This window comes from Leopardus geoffroyi, chromosome B3 (assembly GCF_018350155.1).
Source record: "Leopardus geoffroyi isolate Oge1 chromosome B3, O.geoffroyi_Oge1_pat1.0, whole genome shotgun sequence".
NCBI classification, from domain to species: Eukaryota; Metazoa; Chordata; class Mammalia; order Carnivora; family Felidae; genus Leopardus; species Leopardus geoffroyi.
The window spans coordinates 48,291,403-48,306,217 of record NC_059337.1 but is presented as its reverse complement, the minus strand read 5'-3'; the positions used below and the strand labels follow the sequence as shown (position 1 = coordinate 48,306,217).

Below are 14,815 nucleotides of genomic sequence, written 5' to 3'. Positions count from 1 at the left end.
AAACTTATTTGAAGAAATAATGGTTGAAAACTTCCCTCACCTAAGGAAGGAAACAGACACCCAGATCCAGAAACCCAGAGAGTTCCAAGTAAAATAAACCCAAAGAGATCCACGCCAACACACATTATTATTAATATGTCAAAAATTAAAGAGAAAATCTTAGGGTGCCCTAGGTGGCTCAGTTGGTTAAGTGTCCAACTTTGGCTCAGGTCATGGATCTTGCAGTTCATGAGTTTGAGCCCTGCATCAGGCTTTGTGCTGACAGCTCAGAGCCTGAAGCCTGCTTTGGATTCTGTGTCTCCCTCTCTCTCTGTCCCTCCCCTGCTTGCACTCTGTCTGTCTCTCTCTCTCTCAAAAATAAATTTTAAAAAATGTTTTAGAAATTAAAAAAAAAAAAGAAAATCTAAAAGCAATACAAGCAACTTGTTGTAAAGAAAACCCCACAAGGCTATCAGCAGATTGCTCAGCCAAGCTGTGCAGGCCAGAAGGGAGTGGCATGACATATTCAAAGTGCTAAAAGGAAAAAACTTCCAACCAAGAACACTCTACCTAGTAAGTTTATCACTCAGAATTGAAGGAGAGATAGTTTTTCAGATAAGCAAAAGCTAAAGGAGTTCATCACCACTAAACTGGTTTTTCAAGAAATGTTAAAGGGATCTTTTAAGTTGAAAAGAAATGGCACTAATTAACAACCAAAAAACATTTGAAAGTAAAAATCTCTCTGTAAAATTTAATATGTAGTGAAGGTAGTATATAAGTTAACTCATAAAGTTAGTATGAAGGTTAAAAGACAAAAATAGTAAAATAAAACTACAATAATTAATTAAGTGATACATAAAATAGGAGATAAAATGTGACATCAAAAACATAAAATGGGGGAGATGGTAAAAGTGTACTATTTTGGAATAAGTTCAAGTTGATATCAACCTAAAAGGTTGATAGGATGTTATACATGTTGTATACATAAATTATCTCACAGTAACCACAAAGCAAAACCTTACAGTAAATAAGTAAATAAAAAAACTAAACACAACACTAAAGAAAGACAATGAACCACAAGGAAAGACAGAAAGAAAATGGAACAGAGAGGAACTACAAAAACAGCCAGAAAACAATTAACCAAATGGCAATAAGTACAGATCTAACAGTAATATTTTAAATATAAATGGACTAAATGTTCTACTCAAAAGACAGCTGGCCAAATGGACTATAAACAAACAAACAAAAAACAAACAAGACTCATCTATATATTGCCTGCAAAAGAGTTACTTCAGAAGTAGGGATACACACAAGCTGCAAGTGAAGGAATGGAAACAATATTCCATGGAAATGAAAAGAAAGCTGGTATAGCTATACTCATATCAGACAAAATAAGCTTTAAAACCAACATTAATAAAAGACAAGGAAGGGCATTACATGATAAAGAGGTCAATCAAGCAAGAAAATATAAAATTTACAAATATATATGTATCTAATATAGAAGCACCAAAATATATAAAGCAAATATTAACACACCAAAAAGGGGAAATCAACAATAATACAATAATGGTAGGGGATTTTAACACCCTACTTATATCATCTGACAGAAATAAGAAAATCAATAAGGAAACATCAGCCTTAAACAACACCTTAAACCAGGTGGGCTTAATAGATATATACAGAACATTCAGTACAAAAATAGCAGAATACCCATGCTTCTCAAGTGCATATAGAACATTCTCCAGACCAGATCAATGTTAGGCCACATAAAAAAGAAAATGTAAATAAATTCAAAATTGATATTATATCAAGCACCTTTTCCAACCATAATGGTATGGAATTACCAATTATCAAGAAGAAAACAACAAAACTCTGAGAATTAACCAGCATGCTACAAAGCAACCACAAGGGCATCGAAGAAATAAATACCTAGAAGAAATTTTTTAAAAATCTACAGACAGGGGCACCTGGGTACCTCAGTCAATTAAGAATCAGGCTTTGGCTCAGGTCATGATCTCACCATTTCCAAGTTCAAGCTCTTTGTCAGACTCTGTGCTGACAGCTCAGAGCCTGGGCCTGTTTCGGATTCTGTGTCTCCCTCTCCCTCTCTATCCTTCCTCCCACTCATGCTCTGTCTGTCTCTCTCTCAAAAATAAAAATAAACATTGAGAAAAAATTTTAATTAAAGAATAAAATTTTAAAAATTTGGAGACAAATGAAAACAGGAAAATAACATCAAAATGCAGCAAAAGCAGTTCTAAGAGGGAGGTACACAGCAGTACAGATCTTTCTGAAGAAACAACAAAACCCTCAATTAAACAGTCTAACTTTACACCAAAAGGAACTATAGCAAGAATAAATGAAGCCTAAGGTTAGTAGGAGGAAAATAATAAAGATCAGAGTGGAAATAAATGAAATACGGACAAAAAAAGACAATAGGAAACATCAATGAAACTATGAACTAGTTCTTTGAAAATATAAATAAAAATGGGGTGCCTGGGTGGCTTAGTCAGTTAAGCATTCGACTACTGGTTTTAGCTCAGGTCATGATCTCACGGTTTGTGAGTTCGAGGCCCAGATTGGGCTCCATGCTGACAGTGCAGAGCCTGCTTGGGATTCTCTCTTTCCCTCTCTCTCTGCCCCCACCCCTACTCATTCTATCTCTCTTTCAAAAATAAACTTAAAAAAGAAAATATAAATAAAATTGACAAACTTTCAGCTAGACTTACCAAGGAAAAAAGAGAGAGGGCTCAAATACATAAAAATGAGAAGTGAAAAAGGGGTTACAACTAATACTAAAGAAATGCAAAGGATCATAAGAGAGTAATATGAACAATTATACGCCAAAAATTAGACAAACTAGAAGAAGTGGATAAATTCCTAACACACGATCTTCCAAGACTGAATCAAGAAGAATTCTTGAATCAAGAATAAAATCAAGATACTAGTAGGGAGGTTACTAGTAAGGAGACTGAATCAATAAAACCTCCCAAAAAACAAAAGTCCAGGACTATGTGGCTTTACTGGTTAACTCTATCAAACATTCAAAGAATTAATATTTCCCCTTCTCAAACTCTCAAAAAACTGAAGAGGAGGGAACACTCTCACTGCATGTCATGAGGCCATCATTATCCTAATACCAAAACCAGACAAGGATGCCATACAAAAATAAAATTACCAGCTAATATTCCTGATAAACATAAATGCAACATTCCTCAACAAAATATTAAGCAAACCAAATTCAACAACATATTAAAAGGACCGTACACCATGATTAATGTGACTTATTCCAGGGATGCAAGGATGATTCAACATCCCAAATCAATCACTATTATATACATTAACAAAATGAAAGATAAAAATCATTGATCATTTTGATTCAGGAAAAGCAGATTATGGAGAGAATGTACCTCAACATAATTAATACCCATATGACAAACCCACAGTTAGTTTCATACTCATTGGTGAGAAGCTCTAAGATCAAGAACAAGACAAGAATGCTCACTCCATCCCCACTTTTATACAACATAGTACTGGAAGTCCTAGCCATAGTAATTAGGCAAGAAAAAGAAATAAAAGACTTCCAAATTGGAAAGGAAGAGGCAAACTTGTCACTATTTGCAAATAACACAATACTAAAGACTACACCAAAAAACTATTAAAATAAATCAATTCAGTAGTGATAAGACACAAAAAATACATAAAAGCCTGTTGAATTTCTACACATCAATACCAAAAGATCAGAAAGAAAAATCAAGAAAACAATCCCATTTACAACTGCATCAAAAAGTACAACATACCTAGGACTAAATTTAACCAAGGTGACTATATACTGAAAACTATAAGATACTCATGAAAGAAACTGAAGAAAACACAAATAAATGGAAAGATATTCTGTGCTCATGGAGTAGTAGTATAAAATGTCTGTACTTTTCAAAGCAATCTACAGAGTCAATGTAATTCCTACTGAAATATCAACAGCATTTTCACAGAATTTGAACAAATAATTCTAAAATTCATATAAAAGCACAAAAGAATTAAAGATAACCAAAGCAATCTTGAAAAAGAACAAAGTCAGAAGTGTAATGCTCCCAAATTTCAAACTATTATCACAAAGCTATAGTAATCAAATCAGTATAGTATTGGCATTAAAAACAGACACATAGAGGGACTCCTGGGTGACTCAGTCGGTTGAGTGTCTGACTTGGGGTCAGGTCATGATCTCACTGTTCATGAGTTTGAGCCCCGCATCCGGCTCTATGCTGACAGCTCAGAGCCTGGAGCCTGCTTCAGATTCTGTGTCTCCCTCTGTCTCTGACCCTCCCCCATTCATGCTCTGTCTCTCTCTCAAAAATAAATAAACATTAAAAAAATTTTAAAATAAAAACAGACACATAGATCAATATAACAGGACAGACAGCCCGGGAAAACCCACACATATATGTCAATTAATTTAGAACAAAGGAGGCAAGAATATACAACGGGGAAAAGTGGTGTTGAAACTCTTCAAGTGCTGCTGGGAAAACTGGACAGCAACATGCAAAAAAATGAAACTGGACCACTATCATACAACATATACAAAAATTAACTCAAAATGGATCAGAAATTTGAATGCTAAGACCTGAAACCATAAAAGTCTTAAAGGAAAACATAGGCAGTAAGCTCCTTGACATTAATCTTTTTTTTTTTTATTATATGAAATTTATTGTCAAATTGGTTTCCATACAACACCCAGTGCTCATCCCAAAAGGTGCCCTCCTCAATACCCATCACCCACCCTTTCCTCCCTCCCACCCCCCATCAACCCTCAGTTTGTTCTCAGTCTTCAACAGTCTCCCATGCTTTGGCTCTCTCCCACTCTAACCTCTTTTTTTTTTTTTTTTTTTTTTTCTTTTTTCCTCCCCCTCCCCCATGGGTTCCTGCTAAGTCTCTCAGGATCCACATAAGAGTGAAACCATATGGTATCTGTCTTTCTCTGTATGGCTTATTTCACTTAGCATCACACTCTCCAGTTCCATCCACGTTGCTACAAAAGGCCATATTTCATTTTTTCTCATTGCCACGTAGTATTCCATTGTGTATATAAACCACAATTTCTTTATCCATTCATCAATTGATGGACATTTAGGCTCTTTCCATAATTTGGCTATTGTTGAGAGTGCTGCTATGAACATTGGGGTACAAGTGCCCCTATGCATCAGTACTCCTGTATCCCTTGGATAGATTCCTAGCAGTGCTATTGCTGGGTCATAGGGTAGGTCTATTTTTAATTTTCTGAGGAACCTCCACACTGCTTTCCAGAGCGGCTGCACCAATTTGCATTCCCACCAACAGTGCAAGAGGGTTCCCGTTTCTCCACATCCTCTCCAGCATCTATAGTCTCCTGATTTGTTCATTTTGGCCACTCTGACTGGCGTGAGGTGATACCTGAGTGTGGTTTTGATTTGTATTTCCCTGATAAGGAGCGACGCTGAACATCTTTTCATGTGCCTGTTGGCCATCCGGATGTCTTCTTTAGAGAAGTGTCCATTCATGTTTTCTGCCCATTTCTTCACTGGGTTATTTGTTTTTCGGGTGTGGAGTTTGGTGAGCTCTTTATAGATTTTGGATACTAGCCCTTTGTCCGATATGTCATTTGCAAATATCTTTTCCCATTCCGTTGGTTGCCTTTTAGTTTTGTTGGTTGTTTCCTTTGCTGTGCAGAAGCTTTTTATCTTCATAAGGTCCCAGCAATTCACTTTTGCTTTTAATTCCCTTGCCTTTGGGGATGTGTCGAGTAAGAGATTGCTACGGCTGAAGTCAGAGAGGTCTTTTCCTGCTTTCTCCTCTAAGGTTTTGATGGTTTCCTGTCTCACATTCAGGTCCTTTATCCATTTTGAGTTAATTTTTGTGAATGGTGTGAGAAAGTGGTCTAGTTTCAACCTTCTGCATGTTGCTGTCCAGTTCTCCCAGTACCATTTGTTAAAGAGGCTGCCCTTGACATTAATCTTAACAATGTTTTTTTAAAAGCTGATTCCAGAGGTAATTGCAATAAAAAAGCAAAATCAAATGAGACTACCACAAACTAAAAAGCTTCTGCACAGCAAAGGAAACCATCAACAAAATTAAAAGGCAACCTACTGGATGACAGAAGTATTTGCAAATCATATATCCTATATGGGGTTAATATCCAAAATATATAAAGTCATAAAACCCCAAAACAAACAAAATATAAACAGTCTGATTAAAGAATAAGCAGAGGACCTAAATAGACTCTTTTTAAAAATGACATACAGATGCCCACCAGCACAGGAAAAGATATTTAACATCACCATCATCAGAGAAATGCAAATCAAAACTATAATGTGATTATTACCTTACACCTGTCAGAATGGCTATTAGCAAAAAGAAATAAGTGTTGGTGTGTGGAGAAAAGGGAATCCTCATGCAGTGGTGGTGAGAATATAAATTGGTGCAGCCACAATGGAAAACAGCATGGAAGCTCTCAAAAATTTTTAAAAATCATATGATCCAGGGGCGCCTGGGTGGCGCAGTCGGTTAAGCGTCCGACTTCAGCCAGGTCACGATCTTGTGGTCCGTGAGTTCGAGCCCCGCGTCGGGCTCTGGGCTGATGGCTCAGAGCCTGGAGCCTGTTTCCGATTCTGTGTCTCCCTCTCTCTCTGCCCCTCCCCCGTTCATGCTCTGTCTCTCTCTGTCCCAAAAATAAATAAACGTTGAAAAAAAAAAATTAAAAAAAAAAAATCATATGATCTGGCAGTTTCACTTCTGGGTATCTACCAAAGAAAACAAAAGCACTAATTTGAAAAGATATATAAATGTAGCATTATTTATAATAATCAAGATATGGAAATAACCTATGTCCATCAATGGATGAGTAGATAGAGAAAATGTGGTATGTAAGTACAATAGAATGTTGCTCAGCCATAAAGATAATCTTGCCATTTGTGACAATTTGGATGGACCTTGAGGGTATTACACTAACTGAAATAAGTCAGAGAAAGACCATTATCTTTGATTTCACTTATATGTGGAATCTCAGAAACAAAACAAATAAACAAAACAAAACCCAAATTCATAGATATAGACAACCAAATGGTGGTTGCCAGACGAGAGGGGAGTAGGAGTGGAGGTGTGAAATGAGTGAAGAGGATCAAGAAGTATAAGCTTCCAGTTATAAAATAAGTAATGGGGATTTACATACAGGAATGGGAATATAGTCAATAATAGCATATTAACTTTGTATGGTAAATAGATAGTAACTAGACTTATTGAGGTCATCATTTCACAATGTATACAAAGGTCAAATTGCTATGTTGTGCACCTGAAACTAATATCATAACGTATGTCAATTATACCTCAATAAAATTTTTAAAAAGACAATCACATAAATGCAGTAGAAATAGACAAAAGTAATTTTAGGAAACAGTGTCTGACTAGATATTATAAGGCTAAGGACAAAAAATATTTATATCCATCCAAATCTGTACTGTAGTAAGTAAATGTGTTGTTCACAGGGGTGCAGGTTAACAATTCTGAGACTACTTTATTTGTATACTAGGGTTGAAAGAATAAGTAAATATACTATACATAATGAGAACCAACTTTCTTTTTGTTGGAGAAAGCAATTATGAATAAGGAAAGGAGAAAGGCTAGAATAACCACTGTGCTAATCAGAAGGGAGATTCTCTTGGGTAGGCCTGACCTAATCAGGTGAGCCCTAAAATGACAAAGAGCAGTTGAAGCCACAGTTCTGTGGATATCAGGGAAACAGACTGCTATGTTGTGGAAAGGACCAAGTGGCAGGGAATGTCAGCAATCTCTGAGAGATATGAGCATTAGTCTTCGAACTATGAGAACATGCACTCTGCCAACTTAAATGAGCTTAGAAGAGGACCCCAAGATTCAGATGAGAATATATTCCGGACAACACCTGGATTTCAGCCTTGTGAGACCAAGCAGTCAATCCAGCTATAAACCACGTTTGGATTTCTGACCTACAGAAACCGTGAGGTAATCAACAGATGTTTTTAAACACTAAATTTGTGGTAATTTGTTACATAGCAACAGAAAACTAATATAATAAATGAACAGTAGTCTTTAAAATTGTCAAGGTCATGAAAGACAGGAAAAGTGAAAAACTGTTACAGATTGGAGGAGATTAAGGAAACATAACAACTAAATGCAGTTTGTATTCCTGAAACAGAAAACATGTTAATGGAAAAAACTCATATGATCTGAATAAATACTACAGTTAACATATTGTACCAAGGCTAATTTCTTCATTTTGATAATTGTTCCATGATCATTTAAGATGTTAACTTAAAGAGAAATCAGTAAACGGTATACAGGAATTCTCTTTACTATTTTTTGCAACCCTTATGTAACTAAATTTATCTCAAAAATTGTCTCTAAATATTATTTCCATTAGATGATAACAGTGCTCTTTGGTACAATGGCTGATTCCGGGTGTGAAGCCAGAAATTTACAAGATGAGTCTTGTATTCACCAGAGGAAAAGAACAAATAGGATAATGAATCAGCTCAAGTGATTCCTAAGATCTGAGAGTAGAAAGCCAGAGACCCAGAGAGACCTGGGTGGCTCAGTCAGTTAAGCATCCAACTTTGGCTCAGGTCATGATCTCACAGTTCATGGGTTCGAGCCCCACATCAGGCTCTGTGCTGACAGCTCAGAACCTGGAGCCTGCTTTGGATTCTGTGTCTCCCTCTCTCTCTGTCTCTCTTCCACTCATGTTCTGTCTCTCTCTGTCTCTCAAAAATAAATAAACGTTAAAGAAAAATTTCTTTTTAAATAAATAAAGGATGAGGGAGAGACTGTTTTAGATTAGAGGTACCTAACAAACACAACAACCAAATATACTATATGAACCTTGTTCGGATCCTGATTAAAACAAACCAACTGTAAAAGCAGACTTTGACATAATCCCCAAAACTTGATTATGGGATGACATTAAATGATACCTAGAATTTACTGTTAATTCTATTACGTGAGATAATGGCATTGTTCTGCTACTATGTTAGAAAATATCTGTATTTTATAAGATGCATACTGAAGTATACAGGAGAGAGATGATCTGATATCTAGGGTTTTCTTTAAAATTAAAGAAAAAAATAAGAATAAAAATAGGAAAAAAATCTAATCCCTAGGATCTGATTGCTCAGAGTTGAAAATCATGTCTAAGCTTTATGAAATTGAAATTCAGAGGGATGGATATCATTTTTAAAAGTTGCTTTTGCCATTCCCCACAATGTCCTGCAAAATGTTGAACATAGAGCAGGAACTCAAAAAATAGTGAAATATCAGAACACCTTTTTCACATTTATGAGAACTTGTTTCTTATTGGTTTCCCTTTTTTACCACCTTCATCCTGTAAAATATTTAGAAGTTTCCATTAAAAAATCATCTCCATATTTTAGGAGTTATATATATGTACTGTACCTGAATTCAAGTCAGTATTTCAAAAATCAAAAATACAAGTAAATTCAAATCTAATACATACGTGTTCATTTTCTACCACTGAACAATGAACATGTTTAATATCAGTAAATTCAAAAAAGGTAATCTGAAATTTTTGTCTTTTGAATTGTATGGAATGCAACTGAATTTTACTTATATGAGCAAAACTCAGTAATTCTGGATTTCATGTTTATGAAAAAAATGAGAAAACCTGTGTCTTACTCTGTTCCAGGTACTTTTCCAAGTGCTTTGCATGTATTAAATCATTAACTATTAAAACAATCCTATAAAGTGGGTACTATAGATGAGGTAGCAAGTAAAATCATGGTTCAACAGCTTATATACAGCAATATTAGGATTTAAAGACATAACAGTCTAACTCCAAAAACGCTGTTCTTTACCACTACACTGGACTGACATACAATGAGGCATACTTTATCTGATCCTGTTATCTATTCAAGTCCAGTATCAGCAGTTGGTTTTTATCATTTCCAAGGAGAAAATGAAGGGGAAAAAATGATGTAAGAATGAATAGTAAAATGTACCTTTTGAATGGCCTCTTCCATATCCAACTCAAATTGTTCATTCTGTAATAATCTGAGGAATCTCCTGCGCTCCACACGGTCATCATTTTCGCTCTGCACCATTTGGTCCCTGACTTGATTCTGTATCTTTCTTAGTGATTGGACATGCAATTTCTTGCAGTAGTTTACATCTACTAATTTCTGATGTCTTTCACTGAAGTTCATAGCTCTCCTTTTAGAAGCCTATAATGAAAAAAAAGAAAAGTATGCATACTTTGATATTCCAAAATCTAATTTTTAAAAGAATACTGCTGTGGAGTGCCTGGGTGGCTCAGAGGGTTATGCACCACTCTCGATTTCCGCTCAGGTCATTATCTCCCAGTCCTGGGATTGAGCCCCGCTAAGGAATTGAGCCCGGCTGAGCGTGGAGCCTGCTTGGGATTCTCTCTCCCTTTCTTTCTGCCCCTCCTCCACTTGTGCTCCCTCGCTCTCAAAATAAATAAATAAACTTTAAAAGTATACTGATGTAAGCTCCCATTACAAAAATAGGGAACACTAATAAAAACAAAGGACCTTTGGCCTCCTTCCTAAATTCAGAGAAATAAAAAAAAGTACGCGTGGTAGCTAAATATATTGATATATCAGTAAACTACTTTTATTACTCCCCATTTTATAGATGAAGAATAAAAAGTAAAAGCAACTTTACCCAGGATTCCTCAGCTTAAATATGCCGCAGTACTAAGATTCAAAGACCCGTAGTCAAGCTCTGTAGAACTAGCTTTTAGCGCAATACAGGGAATTCCTCCTTCCCCATTCCACACCCCCTCTCCCTTACCCCTTGGCCATAAAGTTCCGTTGAGAAACTGGTCAGGTTTTCCTAATATAGATTTAACAGGTCGGGCCGCTGCTACTTAATTCATTCGCTCTCTCCTGGAGTTTTCTTCCCCCAGTTATTCGTTCAACATTCTTAATCTTTTCCCAAATTTCCAAAATATGAGAAAAAAGATATTTACCGGGCAGATCTAATAACAGCCAGAAATTTTGGAAAAGGCTGAAAGCCACCGTGTTCGTTGCTTAAACAATAGCACAGGAGGCCTCTGAAAGCAAATTGTACGAGTTTCCCACTTTAATTCTCAAGATTAGGCACTTCAAATCCTTTTTAGGTGCAAGCTGGCTCTAAACTACAATTAAACCAATAGATAAACAAGTAGTTTCAAGACCCCCAACCGGCTTACCATCTTGGCAGACGAAAATTCCCCTCTCGTGCTCCAGCGGCCACCACCTCCCGCTTCCAAAGCAGAGGCTCAGCTCTCTGATGTTGATGCGGTTTCCTGGCAACTGCCGCCAAAGAGGGTCCCACCTACCGGCGCAGGGCGCAGTCTCTCATTGGACGCAGGAAGAGCCAATGGGCATTGAGCTTCTTGGAAGGCTGGCAGAGGAGCTACTTCTCCAGATCTAATTAACAGGCGGGAAGTTCAGATTCTGTATCTAGGCGCGAGCTCTTTGTAGTCTTTTAGGGCGCTCACGATTTCCCTCAAGCGGCTAAATTCTGTAATTTGGGTAGGTTTGGGAGCCAAGGGGAGGCTGTGGAAACTTTACACAGAAATACGCAAACTCCTATTCCATGGGGCCAAAGTCACTTTCCACGCATAGAACATCCTGTGCCCTCAAAGCCCGTTCTGCATGAGTTGATGACTGCCTTCACCTTTAGCAGTGGGAGGCACGGCCACCGTCTCCCTAGCTGGGTAACTGTGAGCCACTGTGGGTGGCATGTCCTTCCAGCGCCCTTCACCTCACACCCCGCAGACGCTGTTGGTAAACTGTGGTAATAAAATGCAGGGGCCACACAGAGCTTTCTCCGCTGTGGAATACCTGGTCCAGGTATCGATGAGCCAGCATACAGATGATGGCAGGATGTGATCAGGTTTATTTTACTGGCAGTTACACGCTACAGTCCATTTTAAATGGAAGAATTTAAGAACAGGAATGGGTCAGAAAAATTAGTCAAAGATTATAGAGATGACAGAGAAATCCCTAAAAAAATTGAGGCGCCTGGGTGACTCAGTGGGTTAGGCATCTGACTTAAGCTCAGGTCATGATCTTGGGGTTTGTGAGTTTGAGCTGATAGCTCAGAGCCTGGACCCTGCTTCAGATTCCGTGTCTCCCTCTCACTCTGCCCCTCCCCTACTTGCGCTCTCCCTCTCACTCTCTCCCTCTCTATCTCTCTCAAAAATAATATTAAAAAAATAATTAAACGTAGTGTGGGAACTTGACTTAGTTTGTGCTAGCTAATTTGAAGCCCATTATGTGCAGCAATATTGTGCTTAAATATTAATAACCAAAAGGACTTCCAGTTCCAGCTCCAAAATGTAAAAGCTTGGAAGTTATCACTTGTCCTTACTATCAGAAAAATTTCAACAAACTAAAAACTAATGATTTTTCTTGGACTCATCAAAGAACTGAGGTCACAGGGCAACCTACAACCCTGAAATCTGGAGAGGTGAGTCCAGGGGGTAACAGCCAAGACCTACTTATCTAGAGCAGGAGCCTCTGAAGCCATAAACAAGGAATACTTGAATAGTAATTTTGATTAATTGTTGGAAACTGAGCACAGACTGGCGTGAGTTAAACTACCCGGGGTTTGCAGTCTTGGGAGGCCCAACACTTGCATGGGTTTTGCTTTGACAAACTCCAGCAAGTTCTCACCATGAAAAACCAAGAAAGATATCTTGTGGCTCTAGGAAGCAGATAAGATTAATAATTATTATCAAATATATCTAGAGCCTTCTCCTTAATAAAGGCCTACTTCCCAGAAGAAAAGATTGTACCAAAGCTATATCCCACCAAAGGCAAGGACAGTTCTCGGACTATAGCTTCCTCCAGCCTGCCAGTCTCTCCTAAGTAGAGAGGAGGAAGCTAAGAAACACTTGTGAAGGTCACAGCCCAAAGAGGTTTAAAGAGGCTTAAATATAAAATTATGAAATTCTTCCCACACTTAACATTGAGTACAGATCAAAGCACTGCAAAATCACATACTAACAAGGAATTCTTAGGGAAATCCAAAGACAACAGGAGACAGAAACAAAAATACTAGAGGTATTTGAAACCTCTAGAACAAACAGCTACAGCAAACATGAAGCACAGCCCAACTCCTAGCCATGTAATAAAAAACTCACATTAAGCGCTATTTACCTCAATTCCTGTTACCCAATATAGCACAGCCAGTTTCAACAAAAAACAACAAGGCTAAAGGCAAGGAAACAGTCAGTTTGAAAGGCAAAGTAAGCATCAGAACTAGACTCAACCAGATTGGGAGAAACAGAACAGATTGGGAGATTATTAAACAGTAATATAACTATGATTAATATGCTAAAGGATCTGATGGAAAATATTGACAACATACAAGAATAGATGGGTGATGTAATCAGATAAATGGAAACTCAAAGAATCCAAAGAAAATTTTAGAAATAAGAAACACTGTAACAAATGAGGAATGCCTTTGACAAGCTTATTGTAGACTGGACAACACTGTGGAGAGGATCAGTGAGCCTGAAGATATGTCAGTAGAAACTTCCCAAACTGAAATGCAAGGAATAGATAATCCTATTGGGCTTGTAGACCTCACCTTAGAATCAAATTGTTTTCTACAATAGAAAAGGGTGTGTGTGTGTGTGTGTGTGTGTGTGTGTGTGTGTGTGTGTTGAGGGGATGGTAATTGTCAAGGTTTCTATTTTTTGGGAGATCATATAAACCCAGTTACCACAAAAGTCGAATTGGCCACATGTGTACAGTGCAAAACATTTTGAAAACATTCAATTTTGTTTGTCTAGCAACTTCCACAAGAATTCTACAAAAAGCATGGCTTATGTATAGCTTCTCATAAAGTAGCCTCTAATTAAGATTTCGTTGGTTGGGCTGTCAGCAGGAATTTTTGTTTTGTTTTGAACAATGATTAGTGCCTGGCACATAATAGGTGATAAGTAAATATTTGTTAAATTAACAAATGATTGAAATTATGGTACTGTTATACACATAGGAAAAAGCTCTACCCAGAAATAACTTTGAAGAAATATTGCTCTTCATCATTTAAAGTTTTATCAAATTTACTTATATTTTCAAAGAGCAAACTTTTGGCTTTATTAATTTCTCTCTCTCTCTCTCTCTCTATATATATATATATATATACATATATATATACATATATATGTATATATATATATTTTTTTTTTCCATTTTCATTGTTTGCTGCTCTTACCATCATTATTTTCTTCCAGCTTGCTTTGGGTTTAATTTGCTTTTCTCTTTATAGTTTCATAAGGTGGAAGTTTAAATCTTTAACACCATTCTTCTTTTCAAATATAAATATATAATATAAATTTCTCTCTAAGCCTTGCTTTAGCTGCTTCCCACAGATTTTGATATATGGTGATTTCTCATTCATTTGGTTCAAAATATCAAAGACTTTTTCTTTGACTTATGAATTATTTAAACATGCTTTGTTAACCATTTCCAGACATCTTTTTGTTATTGATTTCTAGTTGATTCCATTATGGTAAAAAAAATGTACCTGTATGACTTCAAATCTTTTGAGTTGTAGAGATTTATTTTATTCAGCAGAATATGGTCTATTTTGGTGACTGTTTCATGTGCCCTTGAAAAGAATATGTATTCAGGTACTTTGGGTGAGGTATTCTATAAACGTCACAAAGGTCAAGTTGGTTGAGAATGGCTTTCATCCAATGCCAAGGAAATTCCATGTCCTTACAGTATTTCTATTTTATCAATTACTGTGATAAGTGTTGAGGTCATCAAATATAATTGTGGATTTGCTTATCCTT

At 36.8% G+C, this 14,815-nt stretch overlaps 1 protein-coding gene across 2 annotated transcripts in view; it reads right to left on the bottom strand.

The window, feature by feature from the left end:
* The window catches only part of MNS1 (meiosis specific nuclear structural 1), a 49,886-nt gene extending 38,110 nt beyond the window's left edge, over positions 1-11,776 (bottom strand). Inside the window, exons 1-2 of one of the 2 annotated variants that reach the window (XM_045449647.1) lie at positions 11,213-11,776; positions 9,999-10,220 (exon numbers count right to left, since the gene is read on the bottom strand). In XM_045449647.1, the coding sequence (XP_045305603.1) occupies positions 9,999-10,220; positions 11,213-11,215 (225 nt within the window). In that variant the 5' untranslated portion in view covers positions 11,216-11,776. Of the gene's footprint in view, positions 1-9,998; positions 10,221-10,990; positions 11,145-11,212 lie in introns of those variants that run through there. The other variant, XM_045449648.1, reaches the window with a different exon arrangement.
* Positions 11,777-14,815: the final 3,039 nt, after the last annotated feature.